This window comes from Gorilla gorilla, chromosome 3 (assembly GCF_029281585.2).
Source record: "Gorilla gorilla gorilla isolate KB3781 chromosome 3, NHGRI_mGorGor1-v2.1_pri, whole genome shotgun sequence".
Lineage (NCBI taxonomy): Eukaryota > Metazoa > Chordata > Mammalia > Primates > Hominidae > Gorilla > Gorilla gorilla.
The window spans coordinates 13361345-13379084 of record NC_073227.2 but is presented as its reverse complement, the minus strand read 5'-3'; the positions used below and the strand labels follow the sequence as shown (position 1 = coordinate 13379084).

The following is a 17740-nucleotide window of genomic DNA, read 5'->3' as shown; positions in this document are numbered from 1 at the left end:
GAAACAGGGGCTCCGGTAAAGCCATGCGGCAGACACGGACAGCGAGCACACAGACGCCGGGCGTGGACACCCATGAGCACCCACAGCCCACATCACTGCGTGCCTTACCTCGGAAGTAGGGGATGTAATGATGTCTGAACACGGATGTAGGGCTTGGGTGTTGGGACAGGGAGAGGCAGCTACTGGTACCCACACTCACAGTACCAGCTACGGGGTAACAGAGAGCAAGTCAGAGTCAACCTGGGCTGGCTGGTGCAAAGCCACACACATTCCTTATCCCCACTCTGCTAGAAACACTGTTGCTTCCTCTCTTGAGGAATGCACAACTTTCTGCACCTGAAGGTGGTCACCAAACATGCTTTAGACCACTCTCCTCCAGGAGCGAAGAAACCGGACCTCAGAGGACCAGGCAGAGGCCCAGGGTGCTGCATAGGAGCCTGGGGCTGGGGTTCCCCAGTGGGGGTTAGGCCCCTAGCCAGGCCTGTCGCTTAGCATTTGGGGTCTCCTGGGGATCAAGGACTCAGCTGGAGAGCAATTCAGGGAGTGGTCTGCCACCAGACATCGTCACCGGACTTGTCCGGTGAGATGCAAGCTTGGCTCTTGGGTTAGCCTGGGCCAAGCGCAGTCAACAAGCCCAGGCTGTCCTTGTGCTATGGGGATTGAGCCAGCAAAGGGCCCTTAGGACGAGGAGCTCAATAAAGTTGACTGCCCTTAGCTCACCTGCTCATCTGCTCGCTCACTCACTCATTTATTCACTCATTCACTCACTCACTCATTCACTCACTCACTTACTTGCTCACTCACTCAATCACTCATTCACTCACTCTCTCATTCCCTTATTTGCTCATTCATTCAATCATTTACTCGCTGACTCATTCATTAATTCATTCACTCATTCACTTGCTGACTCACTCATTCAATCACTCATTCACTCACTCACTCATTCCCTTATTTGCTCACTCATTCAATCACCCATTCACTCACTGACCCACTCACTTGTTCACTCACTCATTCATTCACTTGCTCACTCATTCCTTCACTCACTAATTCACTCATTCATGCACTCACTCACTCATTCACTCTCTCATTCACTCATGCACTCACTCCTTTACCCACTTTCTCAACATTTATTGAGCAGAATGTACCAGGCACATTGCAAGGAGTCAATGGAAATAACTTTGCAAATGAATGAGTTTTGATTTTTCCACAAAGGCTGCAAAAATAAGAGCCACAGTCCATGGATGTATAAATGGAGGCATGCAGCAGCTGGCCAGGAAGGAAGCAGCTTGGAAAAATCCCTCGAAAGGCAGTGTCTGTGTGGAGCGTCCCTGCTGTGGCTTTGACACGCTCGGGGGGTCGAGGAGTTTCACAGCTACAGGGATTGATACACAGCTGGGCGCCAGGCAGGGGACAAGGCGACACGTGTGGAAAGGACCTGCCTCGGGGCTCTCTCCTGACTGGCAGGGACCTCTCACCCATTCTCCCGTGAGGACAGCTGTCACTGGGTGATCAACCTAGCCACAGGTGAAATGTTAATGGGCTTCATTTTTCCACCACTGACTTTGCTTTCCCAGCTCAAGTCTTCCGAGACCCATATGAGCTTGTAGCTGGCCAACGTCTGCTCTCCTGACACATATGCTGTCTTATCTTCCTGACATCTCTTGCCACCGAATCATTAGCTGGAATCTAAGTGCTCAGCGTGTGCCCCCTAGGCTGTGTGCTCCATGGAGGGCTCCGCTAACCAGCAGGGCAGCCTCTGCAGCTCACCTCGCTCCAAGGCATGAGGAGGTCCTTTTCTTTATGCCACTAAATGAACAGGTTCTCAGCCACCCACCCGCTGGCAATCCCACCCATTTCCATCATGTTTCCAGTTGTATAAGAAAAAGGCCACTTATAACCGAAAAAAAAAAAAAACTAAAAAAGAAAAAAAGGAAAAGGACAGCATCCTGGGGGCTCAGAGGAACCAGGGGGCCAAGTACCTGGACGGCTGTAGTGCTGTGGTGACCGTGAGGTCGGAGTGTAGCGCCCGAGGCTGACCGACCCAGTGGAGCTTGGGCTGGAGGTCCGGCACTGCTTGTAGGACCGGTCATCCTGATCCCCCTGGGAGGGAAGATGCAGCCTGTGAACATTCGAGCCGGGAGCACTTCCCACCCCTTGTCCACCCATCCCCCCACACCATTTGGTGTTTGCCCTCCTGACCCAAGTGGATGACTCAACACGGCCCCGTGTGGGAATCTCCTGCACCTGTCAGGGCAGGTCTGAAGAGCCGAGTGGGGCTGGTGTGGTGCAGACACACTCCCCGCTGTGCCTGCTGGATCCTTGCCACAGGGTGTGGTACAGGGACCCACTGGCGGGGATGCCCCATCTTCCCCTCCTGCCGGTGGGGGCTCCAGCTTCATCCTCCAGGTCTCCTCCTGCCTGACCCTCACCAGCGCCCAGCTCTTAGAACACAGTGTGAGAACCACGGAGACTCCCCCAGTCCCTATGGGGGCTTCTCACATGTGAACTGGGGGCTCTAACAGCCCTGGAGGCACATTTGGAGGTAGAAAGTTACTCCACCCCAGGCCGGGAAGCCCAGTTGAGTCAGACCCACAAGCACCGACATGGCAGACTTCATCCAAGCAGGAGCAGCTGTTTGCAGCAGGCAGAGTGGGAGGCAGGTGGTGTGGGGTGGCGTGGCACCATGGCACGGGGGAGAGCAGGCTGCCTGGCCCACCACAGCTTGGCATGCTGTCCCGGGTCATTACATGGCCCAGCCCAGCGTCCTGCTGTGGGGTGGAGGCTGCTGTTTTGCCCTCAAGGCCAGCACAGTGATGAGCAAAGGAATTCCCGGTCTGGGCCCATGGCTCCCCTGGCCTGTCAGAGCACGTCTCCCACCCCAAGGTGTGCTGTCCCTAACGCCTGCCTGGTGCGCCACCTCCATGCGCTCAGGCCAGCCCTCATGCTAGGTTCCTACCTGCGCTTCACCCTGCTCCCTTTGGCGACTGTCTAACCCCAGCCAGGGGCACACTCTCTCGGGCCGGCTAGTGCCCTGCCTCTCTACCCCGGGCGTCCTCTGCACAGCCCTGTCCACCTTACAGGTGTCCTGGCTCCTTGTTCAGCCTGGACTCGGGGCTTCCAGCTACATGCGGGTTTGGCAGCTCGGTGCAAGTGGCCCCTTGTGTGTTTGGCCGTCACATCCTTGGATCCAAGGGTTTGATGCCCAGCCGCTGCTGGCTCTGCAGGTGGGCCATGTTCTTCCAGCAGAACAGCACCACCAAGGCCCACACTTGCCCTGTTCCTCTACCATCCCCCAGCACTGTGTCTATGGGGACAGGTTAAGGAGCCAAGCGGAGAAGCCAGGCAAGGGGCTCTGCAGAAGATTCCGGTTCTCCAAAGCTGTCAGGACCTGGGGAGGACCTCAGCCTCGGACCACTCCTAAGGGCTGGACTGGGAATCCTGGCTGTGTGCAGGGAAGGCAGGAAGCAGGCAAGTCCCAGTAAGGGTGGCCAAGGTCCTGTGACCACAGTGACCACCTCTGGACCAGAAGCCTGCAGGTTGTGCATGGCTGTGCAGCCTCCCACTGAGCAAGTGTGCATGATTTTGTGCCCCACTCTGGGGTATAGCCTGAGACAGGGGCCTCTGCAGGGAGACCAGGCTCTTCCCAGGAGTGTGCTCTCTGTCAGGCAGGCCCTGCACCTCATCTGGAAGGGAAGCTGACATCCCTCCCTTAGGGGTTCCCGGTGCAGGTAAATGAGGAGATAAAAAGATGCCCGGCCCCAGGCCTGGGACATCAAAAGTCACCGGTACATAGGAATCACTGCTCTAGGGATACAGCACCCAGGTACCATGGCCGTCACAGCTCCCATGGGGCAGGTTGTCTGGAGCAGGAGGCTGGAGATCCCAGTGGGTGAGCATAGGCTCTGAGCCGACCGCTGGGCTGAAATCCTCCCGCACCTCATAGTGCGTGACCCTGGAAAGGTTATGTGACTTCCCTGTGCCTCAGTTTCTCTGCGGTAAACTGGGGAAAATCACAGAACTTGCCTCTGGGTGTCATGGTGGGGGATGAATAAATATACATTTTTTTTTTTTTGAGATGGAGTCTCGCTCTGTCACCCAGGCTGCAGTGCAGTGGCGTGATCTCAGCTCACTGCAACCTCCGTCTTCCGGGTTCAAGCGATTCTCCTGCCTCAGCTTCCGAGTAGCTGGGATTACAGGTGTGTGTCACCACGCCTGGGTAATTTTTGTATTTTTAGTGGAGATGGGGTTTCACTATGTTTTGGCCAGGCTGGTCTCGAACTCCTGACCTCTGGTGATCCGCCCACCTCGGCCTCCCAAAGTGCTGGGATTACAGGTGTGAGCCACCATGGCCGGCCTATGAAATGTTTACAATGGCATCAAGCACAGGGGAAGAGCTCAGGGCACGGCCACTGCCCAGGCTGTCTATTCCTGGCTACCATGACACCTTTCTGCTGTGGCCACCTGTGCGGCCGCACAGACTGCAGTCTGATTGGCAGCTCTCTATGTCACTGATTAATTTTGAGAAACAGAAAAAAAAAAAAAAACTAGACCACTAACAGTAAAAGCTCTTTTGTAGAGAGACACGTCCAGTGTTTCTCCACGAGGACTGGGTGCTTCCATACATCCCACGTGGAGGGGCAGGAGGCAGGAAGCGCTCCCAGGCTCAGCCAGGATCCTGAATTTTCCCCTAAAAGAAGCCACGGCCCAGACCACGATCTGCTCAGGGTAGACCCGTGTCCCAGGCGGCCACATCCGCAGGGCTGGCAGACACATCGGGGAGGCATGCAGGTGCGGTGTGATCATAAAAATAACCAGCAGCCAGGAGGGTGCCCCATGTCACAAGGGCCGTGGCCCCGGGCCCCATGGTGAAGAGCCACCGAGGAGGCCCTTCCTGGGGGTGCGGCTGGGTGGTTATGTTTATAACCCAGGCAGCAGCGCCACGGCAAGCAGGGACAGGCGAGAGGGTGGTGGTTACCTCGGTCGGCGTTGGCGAGAGCAACTGAGGGGACTGTGGACACAACACACAAAGTGGCCGTTAGTGCTGGCGCCAGGCAGAGAGGGAGGAGGGCAGTTCCGTGACTGGCAGGCAACACAGGCGCAAACACCCACACAGAGCCCTGATCCTCCAGACAGGAAAAGAACTCTACCCCGAGAGACACAAGTCAGCATTCCAGAACCTTCTCTTTGGAGAAACATGGTTAATTCTTCCCAGAGAAAGAGGCCCCCGGGGAAACTGATTTCGTGCCAATGAGCCCAGAGCTTGTCTCTACCTGGCCACCCCCACGTCCCACTGTTCTCCCACAAAGATGTGTTTTCCCAAAAGGAAGACACTGGCTCAGGGCACGGGCAGCAACATCCTGAGGGCCCATCAACTCGGTTTTCTCTGGACAAGAGAGAAAAGGTGCTCAGCAGAGACAGAGGGTGACCAGGAGCCTTTGGGTTGGAGCCGGCTCTGCCGTGGGGGTCCTGGGGCCCTAGACAGCAGGCTGACCCGTCTGCCCAGGCTGGCACCCCATCCACCACCACCTGCACATATGTTCAGTGAGGAGCATGGAGGTGGGAGGGTCCCAGAAAGAGCACAGCCCTTGTGAGGTGAGCAAGCATTGGGAAAGAGAACGCCGTTCCCACAGCAGAGCGGGGAGGCACTCTGTTCACAGGAACCATGGTTATTACAGCGCAATAACTCGACGGCCTCTGAGAGGCTGCCACGGGCCCTGTGAAGCCCTGTGCCATGGGAGGTGGGAAGCTGAAGGCCATGGGTGGAATGATGGAATCGAGGGAGAAACCCTCAGGCTGCTCCCGGCCATCGGCATAGAGGAAGCTCTGTATGGACACACCTGACCCAGGAGCCCAGCCCTGTCCACCTGCCGAGGCAGGCCCCATGGGGTCGCACTTTATGGCTGAGAGCGGAAGCTCACACACAGGTGCCACTGTTTAGCAGAGCGGGGAGGCCAACCCAGGTCTCCCCAGAGGGAGGGGGTGACTCCTGAGCCACAGTCCCTCCCTTCCTGCCCCTTCTCTGCCCTCTGGGGACAGGTCCTGGGGTCAGGATCATCCATGGTTCACAGATGTCCTGCCATTTGAGAGGCGCAGCCCCAGAGAGGCTGAAAGAAACCTCAGTGACAACAGCTAAGGGCCCGTGTCCACTTGGGCCTGGAAGCTGTGTCCTGGTCATACCATGAGACCCCGGAGCAGGACAGGGAGAGATACCAGCCCACCCCCACACACATCACCTCTGCATGTGGCCCTTCATGGCCACAGAGCCCTCCCACAGGGACACACGCACTCAAACCAGGAAGGGGTGTGCCCGATGCCCCAAGGCTGCCAGGAGGTGGAGGAGGATCGTGAGGCCAGTCCTCTAGGCTTGAATCGCACGTCCCAGAGAGAGCGCCAGGATGTGCTGAGAAAATAGCCAGCACATCCTGTGGTCTTTGCGGGGAAGAAGGGACTGGATTTGGGTCTTAGCCCTGTGGCCGAGTCGCGAGTCCTCACGGACTCTCTTCCAGCATCTGGTCCAGGTGCAGACCAGATGTTGGACAATAAAGCCAACACACAGCCTGGGCATGTGGTAGGTGGGTACAGGTGGGTGCAGTGGGTGGGTGCAGGTGAGTGCAGGTAGATGGGTGTAGGTAGGTACAGGTAGGTGGGTGTAGGTGGATGCACATGGGTGCAGGTAGGTGGTTGCAGGTGGGTGCAGGGGGGTGTGTGGTAAGTGGGTGCAGGCAAGGTGCAGGTAGGTGGGTGGTAGACAGGTGCAGGTGAGTGCAGGTGGGAGGGTGTGTGGTAGGTAGGTGCTGGTGGGTGGTAGGTGGGTGCAGGTGGGTGTGTGGTAGGTAGGTGCTGGTGGGTGGTAGGTGGGTGGTAGGTGGGTGCAGGTGGGCGGGTGGTAGGTAGGTGGGTGCAGGTGGGTGGGTGGTAGGTAGGTGGGTGCAGGTGGGTGGTGGGTGGTAGGCAGGTGCAGGTGGGTGGGTGTGTGGTAGGTGGGTGCAGGTGGGTGGGTGGTAGGTGGGTGGGTGCAGGTGGGTGGTGGGTGGTAGGTAGGTGGGTGCAGGTGGGTGGGTAGTAGGTAGGTGGATGCAGGTGGGTGGGTGGTGGGTGCAGGTGGGTGGTGGGTGGTAGGTAGGTGGGTGCAGGTCGGTGGGTGGTAGGTAGGCGGGTGCGGGTGGGTGGTGGGTGGTAGGTAGGTGGGTGCGGGTGGGTGGTGGGTGGTAGGTAGGTGGGTGCAGGTCGGTGGGTGGTAGGTAGGTGGGTGTGGGTGGGTGGTGGGTGGTAGGCGGGTGCGGGTGGGTGGTGGGTGGTAGGTGGGTGCAGGTGGGTGGTGGGTGGTAGGTAGGTGGGTGTGGATGGGTGGTGGGTGGTAGGTAGGTGGGTGCAGGTGGGTGGGTGGTAGGTAGGTGGGTGCAGGTGGGTGGTGGGTGGTAGACAGGTGCAGGTGGGTGGGTGTGTGGTAGGTGGGTGCAGGTGGGTAGGTGGTAGGTGGGTGGGTGCAGGTGGGTGGTGGGTGGTAGGTAGGTGGGTGCAGGTGGGTGGGTAGTAGGTAGGTGGATGCAGGTGGGTGGGTGGGTGGTGGGTGCAGGTGGGTGGTGGGTGGTAGGTAGGTGGGTGCAGGTCGGTGGGTGGTAGGTAGGCGGGTGCAGGTGGGTGGTGGGTGGTAGGTAGGTGGGTGCGGGTGGGTGGTAGGTAGGTGGGTGCGGGTGGGTGGTGGGTGGTAGGTAGGTGGGTGCGGGTGGGTGGTGGGTGGTAGGTGGGTGCGGGTGCGTGGTGGGTGGTAGGTAGGTGGGTGCTGGTGGGTGGTGGGTGGTAGGTGGGTGCAGGTGGGTGGTGGGTGGTAGGTAGGTGGGTGTGGATGGGTGGTGGGTGGTAGGTAGGTGGGTGCGGGTGGGTGGTGGGTGGTAGGTAGGTGGGTGCAGGTGAGTGGGTGGCAGGTAGGTGGGTGCAGATGGGTGGTTGGTAGGTGGGTGTGGGTCATAATGCCTTCCCTCAGCTCCCCCCACTGGTCCCTCTCATTGTCAGTGGGGCTTGTCACCCACATCCTCAAATTCTGTGATCCGCGGGGGCAGAAGCAAGTCAGGAGGGCACCTGCTGGCCCTGAGCTCTTCTCACCCTCCCTGCACAGCCCTTGAGCTCGGCAGGTGCACCCAGCAGCCGTGACTTTCTCACCCCACACCATCCACATCAAACGCGCTGTCCTGGAGTCTCAGCTCTTGCTTCCCTAGAGGCCCTTGTTGAAGTCTCAAAACGAGAAGGCCCAAGGGAAACGTGTTTGAAAGGACTGAGCTTCCCCACCCCGGGGAGCCCCCCATGCCTGGCGGCACGCATGTCAAGAGCACACACACTCGGGCCAACAGCCTGGCAACGCCTCCTCCTACCCCAGGCAGCTGCAGTCATGTTGAAACCTCAGAACCACAAGAGGAAAAGCAAAAACCAACAATGCATTCCACAGGAAATGGACAGAGCAGCTCTGAATAAGAAACCTCTGAGGAGTAGGAACGCCGTCCACAGGCAGGCCAGGAAATAACTAATCTGCGGTTCAACCAGGTCGGTTACATTGGCTCATGAATTCATGGGGCAGAGGAGCATGGAGCAGAGCCATGGCAGCGAGGGTGGCACGGGCCAAGAGTCCGCTACAGAGGAAATGCATCTCATGCTTTATGAAAATAATCTAATACTTAAGAAAATTAGGAGATTTTCACTGAGTCACTATCATCTTTCCTACAAACCAGCATGCTTCCTACTTTCTACTCCATTTAAGGAGGCATTCCAGGCTCACTCCTTCAGCAACGGCAGCTTTGGGGCCACAGTGCCTTGGGCATTACTGAAATAGGATGTGCACGTGGCTATCTGATGGGAGTGAAGAGGCTGAGCGTGTGGGTGAGTGGTGAAGATGGAAGTGGCTCTGGCCGCATGGGACACATGCTAGGGATGACGCCTGTCCTGCAGGGCAGCACTTGGGGGCACAGGTGTCCAGGGCCATGCGGGCAGGGTCCATACCTCGCCGTAGCTCTGCCTGTCCCCTGCAGAGTGGCTGATGTAGGGTGAGTAGGAGATCATGTCGGGGCGGTCGATGTCATAGATGGCCTTACTTTTAGGAAGGGCTGCCAAGTCCCTGTAGTCCAGGATCTCACCACCAAGCTTGGCCTGAGAGGGGAAAGAGAATTGCGGAGGGGACAGTCACCAGAGGCACCCCAGAGGGCAGCACCCCCAAAGCCAGATGCATCCCACAGGACAGTGCCCCCAAAGCCGGATGCATCCCACAGGACAGTGCCCCCAAAGCCAGATGCATCCCACGGGACAGTGCCCCCAAAGCCAGAGGGCAGTGGCTGCTCCAGCAGCCGTGAGGAGGCTGCTGGGGTCACAGCGCTTTGGGCAGAGTCTGAGCTCACCCCCAGCTCCTGGTATAGGTGAAATGGGGACGGGGTCAAAAGCACAGGGAACTCCAGAGCAGGCAGGCTTGGGTCCTGAGGCCCAGCCACAAAAGAGCCAGTAGGCCTTGCGGAAGTGTCTTCTGTAAGCCTCAGTTTCCTTCTGTACAAAGTGAGGGAAATGATCACACACGAAGGCTCTGGCGTCAAGGAGGCCATGCCTGTGATGTACCTGGCATGGGGTCTGGCAGGCAGTGAGACTCAGTCCATGGCTTAAACATGTGTACATGCACGCACACATACAAACACAGACACGCACACATGCAAACACACACTGCACACACACAAACACACATATAGGCAAACACACACGCATCCCTTACTATTCATGTGGGATTGGCCCCAGGAACCTCCTCAAATCCCCAAATCCTCAAATGCTCAGGTTGTTAAGTAAAATTATGTGGTTCTTGCCTGTAGCCTGTGCACATCCTCCCATTTGCTTAAAACCATCTCTTGGTGATTTGTAACGCCTAACACAATGCAAATGTTGGGTAAATTGATGTTATACTGTATTATTTAATTTGCATAAATAAAATACTGTATTATTTTTATATTATTTTATTTGTATTATTTTTTATTGTTGTTTGCTATTTTTATTGTTTTTTAAGAATATTTTCAATCTGAGGTTGGTTGAATCTGCAGATGTGGAAGGCATGGATACAAAGGGTGATGATACATACCTACACATACATGTGCACACACATACGCACACATGCACACACATGCACATGCACGCACACACACGCACACACACGCGCACATGCATGCACACACACACGCACATGCATGCACACACACGCACACACATGCAGGCACACAATGCACTACACACATGTGCGTGTATACCCCCACACAGAGAACATGCCTGTCTGAGACTGTGGAAGTATAGACACCCCCTCACATCCCGGCCCACTCCCACATACTAGCACACATGTGCCCACACCCACACACTGACACGTGTTCACACATGCAATCACTCCCCAGGCCCATGGCTCACTCACACACAACCAGCACACCCCCACGCACTGGTACACACCTGCACACCCAGATTCACCCACAAACGTGCATGCACACCTGCCCACACATACTTGCACACAATCACCCCACCCCTACCAAGCAAGTTCACAGTCACCGCCCGCCATGCCCACACGCACTCACACACATTCACATGCTGCCTGCAGCAAACCACCTGGCATTTGACAGGCCAGCTGGGACACCCCTCAGCAGGGTCGGGGGCCCTTCTGTCCTGTCTACCCCTGGCCTACCCTGGCCCACAGTGGCGCTCCTGCCCTTGCTGAATGAATGCGGGACGCTGGGAGAACCCCTGTGTTTGCTCAGGGAGGTCCAGCTGGTGTGTGCTGCTCTCTGCTCTGATTCTGCCCAGCCTTCCTCCGCGGTACCCCACTGTGCACTGTGCACGTGCTCTTGCCCCTGCCTATCCCCTTCTCCCTGGCTCTGGGCTCCCCAGGAGCTGCCGGGGACATTTTCCAGCCACAGGTGACTCTGGTGGAGATCCCTGTTGCTGCTTCTTGATTCTGCCTCAGCCTCCTCTGGACATGATGAGCTGTCTACCCCGAGACATGCGCTGAGCTGAGCCCTCCATCATCTGCTCGCAAAACACAATGATGCCACGAAGGTGTGCTCACAGAAGCTCCTTTTCACAGTGTAGAAGCCAGAGCCCAGAGAGGTTGAGTAACTTGCCCAGAGTCACAGAGCCAGGAGGGTGCAGGGCAGGACATGACCCTGGCTGTCTGACTCTAAAGCCCATGCTCCCCACCACAGCTCTCCCCTTTCCAGGCCTCACTGCTGGGGGGAACGCCTCTCAGGCCCAGATGCATCCCAGTGGTCTCAGCTCAAACCCTCCGGGAGCCCCCTCTTCGGCTGGACAATGTAAGCCCTCATTATGGCCCCCAAACTTGGCCTTCCTGTTCCCGGCAGCTTCACCCTAAGCTGTCTCTTCCCCATGTCCCCAGGTGTGCCAGGTTCAGCCCCCTACTCCAGCTTTCCTGTATTCTTCAGGGTCTGTTAGCCTCCAGCCCACCTCCTCCATGAAGTCTTCCCTGATCACCAGGCTTGAGGGTTCTCCTGAGATGTTGGGTCTTGGGGTGAACCCTGACATTTGTGATATGCATGAAGAGAAAGAAGTTCTGACATCTCAGACCTCTGGCTGCCCCTTTGGAGCCTGGGGCAGGGTTCAAAAGACCTGAGATCCAATCCCGAGCCAGCTATTTGTAATCATGAGATCTGATCCTGCAGGATTTTCAGCAGCTCCCCTCTGCCTTCCGGGAAATTGGAACTCTGGCACTTGTTTACCCACTTATCCATGCCACTTGGCACTCAAGTCCTTTTAGCTTCCAGTCACTCACAGCCTGGGGGCTTTGCACCTGCTGTTCCCTCTCTGGGATGTGCCCTTCCCACACCTCTTCCCTAAGCTCTGCCTCTGGTCCTTCCAGACTCAGCGAAGGCCCCTCCTCGAGGCTTCCTTCCGCACACTCCCGCAACAAGTTAGTGTTGATCTTCATCTGTTGAGTTGTCCCTTATCCCCTCAAGACTGTGGCTCCTAGAGGCCCAGGATTCATCACTGAGTCCCTTGCCCAGCTGTGAGGTTGACAGCAGGCTTGTGAATTGAACAAAAGCCAATCAAGCATTTGCAAAAGTCAGGTGAACTCTCAGCCAGATGCCTGGTGGGGTGTGTTTTGCATCCTCCCTTCCCCACCTCCATCCCCTCCCAGCAGCGATGATCACAGCATTCACCTGTCCAGCCCCACAGCATAGGGGGCCGCCTTGCCCTGGGTTAGCTCCCAGCCTTCCTCAGGCTTCCCTGAACCACCCAGCCCTCACAGCAGGGGTCAGAGAGGGCAGCCTGCACGATGCCAACAGCCCCTGCCCGACCCCCCAGACAGGTTGCTAAGTGGCCTTGCAGATCCACTTCCCCCCATGCCAAGTCCTTGGGTGGTTGCCATGACAACGGGCTGCACTCTCTAACTGGCGGAAGGCCTCTGGAGTGTGTGTAAAGAGTTTTTCCTCTTCGCCTTCTTCCTTCCCACACTCCACCCAGCATAATACACACTAATAAGGCCACTTACAACAGTATCATTACCATATAACCCAGTCAATGATAACACAGAATGGAAGAACGTTGCTTTTATACTCTGCGCTATTGCCATGTTGAAATAAAGGTTACAAAATAATATGTTCAGTGTGACCCCATGTTATAAAAATTACACACACACAGAAGCGAGACCTGAAGCGTATCTCAGAAGCATCGGCAGGGCCACTGTGGCTGGCAGGATGTAAATGCTTTAATTTCCTCTGGTGTGCTGATTACTGTTTTTTTTTTTTTTTTTTAAATAAATGCAGATTGCTTTTGGAAGAAAGAAAAGAGCAGTAAAATAGGTGATGTCCAAAAGCCCCATGGTTTATGGAGGGTCTACTGTGTGCACATTTTATCCTGGAAACTAAGATGAATGAGGCCCAGTCCCTGCCCGCCAAGCCCTCACGGTCCGTGGAGGAGATGCAGCCACTCGGTGGATTCTGGTGCATTCCTGTGCACGTGAATGGCAGGGGGAGCCGGTCTCTTCTTCACGGTGAAGGAAGGGGATGCTGCATTTGACAACCACCCACAGCAGGCAGGGCTGGGCAGCTGCAACCTGCAAAGCACCCGACGGGGACATGGAACGGCCCCTTTCTGAGACCGTGGGGGTGCTCAGCACAGAGCAGGGGGCCAGGCGCACAGTAGGTTGATGACAGACACCAGCAGAGGTGAGATGAAAAGCAGGGTGGCCAGGCGCGGTGGCTCACACCTGTACCCCCAGCACTTGGGGAGGCCAAGGTGGGTGGGTCACCTGAGGCCAGGAGTTTGAGACCAGCCTGGCCAACATGGTGAGACCCTGTCTCTACTAAAAATACAAAAGTTAGCCAGGCACGGTGGTGGGCGTCTGTAATCTCAGAGACTCGGGAGGCTGAGGCAGGAGAATCGCTTGAACCCGGGAGGCAGAAGTTGCAGTGAGCCAAGATCGTGCCACTGCACTCCAGCCTGGGCGACAGAGCAAGACTCCATTTCAAAAAAAAAAAAAAAAAAAAAGAAAAGAAAAGAAAAGAAAAGAAAAGCAGGGCAGAACCCTGGGATAAGGAGGGCTTGCCCACCACATCACATCATCTTGGTGAAGAGCCGGACCGTGTGCAGTGCCCACTCATGTTGCACCAACCCCAAGGTGGGAGAGAGAGCAGGGCTGTTCAGGCTTCTGGCCTGTCTGGCCCCTGGGAGGGCTGGGATGCAGCCAGGCTGGGTGCCGACCATGGTGCTTGGAGCACGTGTCAGAATTGGGAGCACGTGTCCTTGCATTGTGGCTCCATTACTTAGAGGCCGCAAAGTCAGCTCATATCTCAGAGTGGCATCAGCGACGTGGGCACACTGATGGCAGGTCCCTGGGCAGCTCTGAGGCCAAGAGGAAGCAGCATGGCACCCCACGCATTCTCCCTTGTGTCAAACTAAGAGCCGGGAGACTGGATTAATTTGTTCGAGGCCTTCTGTTTAAAACTGGAATTGTGAGCACACCTACTTGGCCGAGCAGGAAGTCCATCAAAGCTGAGACACAGTGCACCAGGCTGCAGTTGACCTGGGTCAAGTGCATGCCCCACTGGTGCAGAAATTCTTTGCCCACCAACATCCCTTGGCAGGCGTCCCACCTGAAACCCGCACTTGGGTCTGCTCTGATCTCTCCTGTGGACGGGAGCCCCTTCCCCTACCCAGAACAGGGATGCCATCTGGCCTGATCGTGGCTGGCTCCCCAGGGCTCCACAGGGAGCTTGTGCTCGCCCATGCTTGTAACTGCCTGATGCAAGAAGAAAGGAGCCACCACGGCTGTTTACAGCACTGAGCAGCGGGGTCTCTTGGAAAAAACCTAAGCCTTGGAGTCACGGAGACCTGTGGGCTCCAAGCCCAGCTCTGCCTTGAAAGTGTTGCATGGCCTTGAAAGTGGGACCATGACAACAGAGGCCGCTGTCACTGCTCACTGCATGCACACACAGTCACTGCCATCCCACGCTCCTTGCAAATGCCAGTTTGTTTAAAAAAAAAAAAAAAAAAAAGAGGCTGGGCACGGTGGCCCACGCCTGTAATCCCAGCACTTTGGGAGGCCGAGGTGGGTGGATCACGAGGTCAGGAGATCGAGACCATCCTGGCTAACACGGTGAAACCCCATCTCTACTGGAAAATACAAAAAAAAATTCGCCATGCGTGGTGGCGGGTGCCTGTTGTCCCAGCTACTCGGGAGGCTGAGGCAGGAGAATGGCGTGAATCCGGGAGGCGGAGCTTGCAGTGAGCTGAGATCGCGCCACTGCACTCCAGCCTGGCGACAGAGTGAGACTCCACTTCAAAAAAAAAAAAAAAACTCATATTTAATGAGCAGTTACTATGTGTCGTGCAGGTTCCAACAACAACAGCAGCAACAACAACAACAACAGCAACAGCTACCACGAATGAGCGCTTAGCAGGCACCAAGCCGGATGCCAAGTGCTTTGCAAATGTTGGGGCTCAGAAAACAATACCCCAAAGTATGGAGCCACAGCGTGCTAAGGACTTTGACCTAAGGGAGAGTGGAAGGCCTCGGAAGCAGGGTCTCTCTGACCGCCTCCTGCCCTCCTGTCTCTCACCCTCTTTCTTCCTACCCCTGCTGAAGTGAGCCATAGCAACCAGAGTTCCTCTTCCCCAAGGCGGGTCATAGAAACTAGAAGCTCCTCCCCAAAGCCAGCCATGAAGCCTAGAAACATGAGTCTAACCTTTCCCTCATTCTGTGCACAACCTGGCCATGGAGCCATTCTCTGACCTAGCTTGCCTGAGAGTGGGTCCTAAGACCCCCTGTGCCCTATACCTGGAGGAAGAAGGACTCCCCAGAGAGGCCAAGGAGCATCTGAGCAGACGGCCCTGCTGTTTCCCCACTCAGTCTGTTCCCATCAGATCACACACCTTTTGTCCAATCGTATTTCTACATGGCCGCGCAGTTATCATCCAATCTAAGCATAAAAATAGGCCAGGCACAGCGGCTCACGCCTGCAACCCCAGCACTGTGGCAGGCCAGGCGAGTGGATCACCTGAGGTCAGGAGTTTGAGACCAGCCTGACCAACATGGAGAAACCCCGTCTCTACTAAAAATACAAACTTAGCTGGGCGTGGTGGCACATGTCTATAATCCTAGCTACTTGAGAGGCTGAGGCAGGAGAATCGCTTGAACCCAGGGGGTGGAGGTTGCAGTGAGCTGAGATGGAGCCGTGGCACTCCGGCCTGGGCAACAAGAGCGAAACTCCAACCCCCAAAAAAAGAACAGTGTTGGCCGGGCGTGATGACTCAAACCTATAATCCCAGCACTTTGGGAGGCTGAGGCAGGTGGATTGCTTCAGGCCAGGAGTTCAAGACCAGCCCGGGCAACATACAAAGACCTCATCTCAACAAAAAATACAAAAATTAGCCAGGTGTGATGGTGCATGCCTGTAGTCCCAGCTACTCGGGACGCTGAGGTGGGAGGATCGCCTGAGCCCGGGGAGGTTGAGGCTGCCATGAGCCATGATCTCACCACTGCACTCCAGCCTGGGCGACAGAGCCAGACCTTGTCTCAAAACCAAAACTAAAAAGGACAGTCCTCCCTGGGTCTTTGGACCCGCGTCCCTGAAGGCTCCTGTGTCACCTAAAACTTCGATTAAATACATCTGTCATGCTTTTCTCTTGTGAACTTGTGTCTTGTTATAGGGGTGTCAGCTGTGACCCTTTCAACGGGTGAGGAAACAGACCATACCTTTGTGCCCCTACACAAACATGATCTCATTCACATGATAATTGTCGTAATCATTATTCATGAGGATGATGATGGTATTATGGACTGAACTGTGTCTCCGAGGTCATCAAGTTAAAACCAGACCGTGAGGGTGGGTCCAATCCAATCTGCCTGGTGTCCTTATGGGAAGAAATCAGGACCCGGATGCACACAGATGACCCGTGAGGATGCAAGGAGAGGACGGCCGCCTGCGGACCAGGGATGGGGAGACCAACCCTGCTGACTCCTTGATCCTGGGTTTCCAGGCTCTGGAACTTTGAGACAATTTATTTCTGTTGTTCAAGCCCCCAGGAGGCTGACACAGATGATGGTAACAGTAATGGCAGCAAGCGTTTCCCACAGCCTTCTTCTGGGCAGGCGCTGTGCTCACTGCCACCCACGCAGCGCCTCAGTGAGCCCTGGACCGAAGGTGCCTGGGGGTCTCCGTGGATTACTGAGGCGCTCCCAGAGGCTCCAGGCGGGCGGCACCTCGCCCAGGGCACGCAGCCAACCTGGTGCCTTCATGCGCCCGCCTAAGCTTCGGAGTGCACATCCCAAGCGCCACAGTGCCACTCACCCTCCAGGCCAGCAGTGCGTCATGGTAACTGAGGACTCGTGCACCCCTCAGTGGCACTGTCAGGATTAAGGTCAGGAAGGACCGTGTGTCCAACCACTATGAGAGAGGAGGGTCAAAAAGAAGCACAGCAGAGAGCGGATCCAATAAATTGTCTCAAAGTTCTGGAGCCTAGAAACCCAGCGGATCCAGCCTCCGCTGAGGCATAAAGAACCCAGGTCCTGGCCTGGCGGGGACGGGGAGGGGAGAAGGGGCTCGTCCCAGTCACCAGCCATTCCAGTGCTGGGTTCTGGTGCAGGGGCAGCCTACATGGCAGTCCCGGGTGGCCCCTGGCCACCACCGCATAAGCCATCCCTCACCTGGCACCTGGGGGTCCTCGCCTAGATAAGGAATTTTGGTATTTACACGAGCAATATTAGCAAATATTAAATACAATATTAAATATTAAATTTACATATACATATGTATACATATATAAATTTAAATATACAATATTAAATATTAAATACAATAATCTCCCATCTCGAATCCCACCACCCAGAGGAAATTTCTGGTAACAACTTGTTAAAATGTTCTCAATCATTTTTATATTTGTATGTGATTATGGAAGCGTATGAGGCGCACAGACACACACACACATACACAGTCTCTCTCTCTCTCTCTCTTTAACGAAAACGGGATCACATAATTTACATCACCCTTAACTTGCTTCTTTTAGGGAACACGCTGGGAAAGTGTGCGTGTTGATGTACACAGATCTGGGCCGTTATTTGCAAACCCTGCAGGGTCCCGCCTGGGTGTCTGGCAAGCCCCAACTGTTGGCTGTTGATGTGACGTGTCTGCACCACTATAAACAACAGCTGTGTACACACCACTGTGTGGCTCTTGTCACCAGATAATTGCGGACAGGTTCCCAGGGGAATTGCCAGGTCAAA

General features: G+C 55.8%; 1 protein-coding gene across 11 annotated transcripts in view; it reads right to left on the bottom strand.

Annotated features, from left to right (window-relative positions):
• ABLIM2 (actin binding LIM protein family member 2) overlaps positions 1-17740 on the bottom strand; it is a 202508-nt gene that overhangs the window by 70394 nt on the left and 114374 nt on the right. For 7 of the 11 annotated variants that reach the window (XR_010133322.1, XR_010133313.1, XR_010133316.1 and 4 more), the window contains exons 10-13: positions 8992-9138; positions 4976-5008; positions 1980-2100; positions 109-207 (exon numbers count right to left, since the gene is read on the bottom strand). Coding sequence is in view for 1 of the 11 variants with exons in the window: in XM_031010278.3 (XP_030866138.2) it covers positions 109-207; positions 1980-2100; positions 4976-5008; positions 8992-9138 (400 nt within the window). In the remaining 10 variants the exon portion in view is untranslated. The remainder of the gene's footprint in view (positions 1-108; positions 208-1979; positions 2101-4975; positions 5009-8991; positions 9139-17740) is intronic. The other 4 variants (XR_010133320.1, XR_010133317.1, XR_010133315.1 and 1 more) reach the window with 3 other exon arrangements.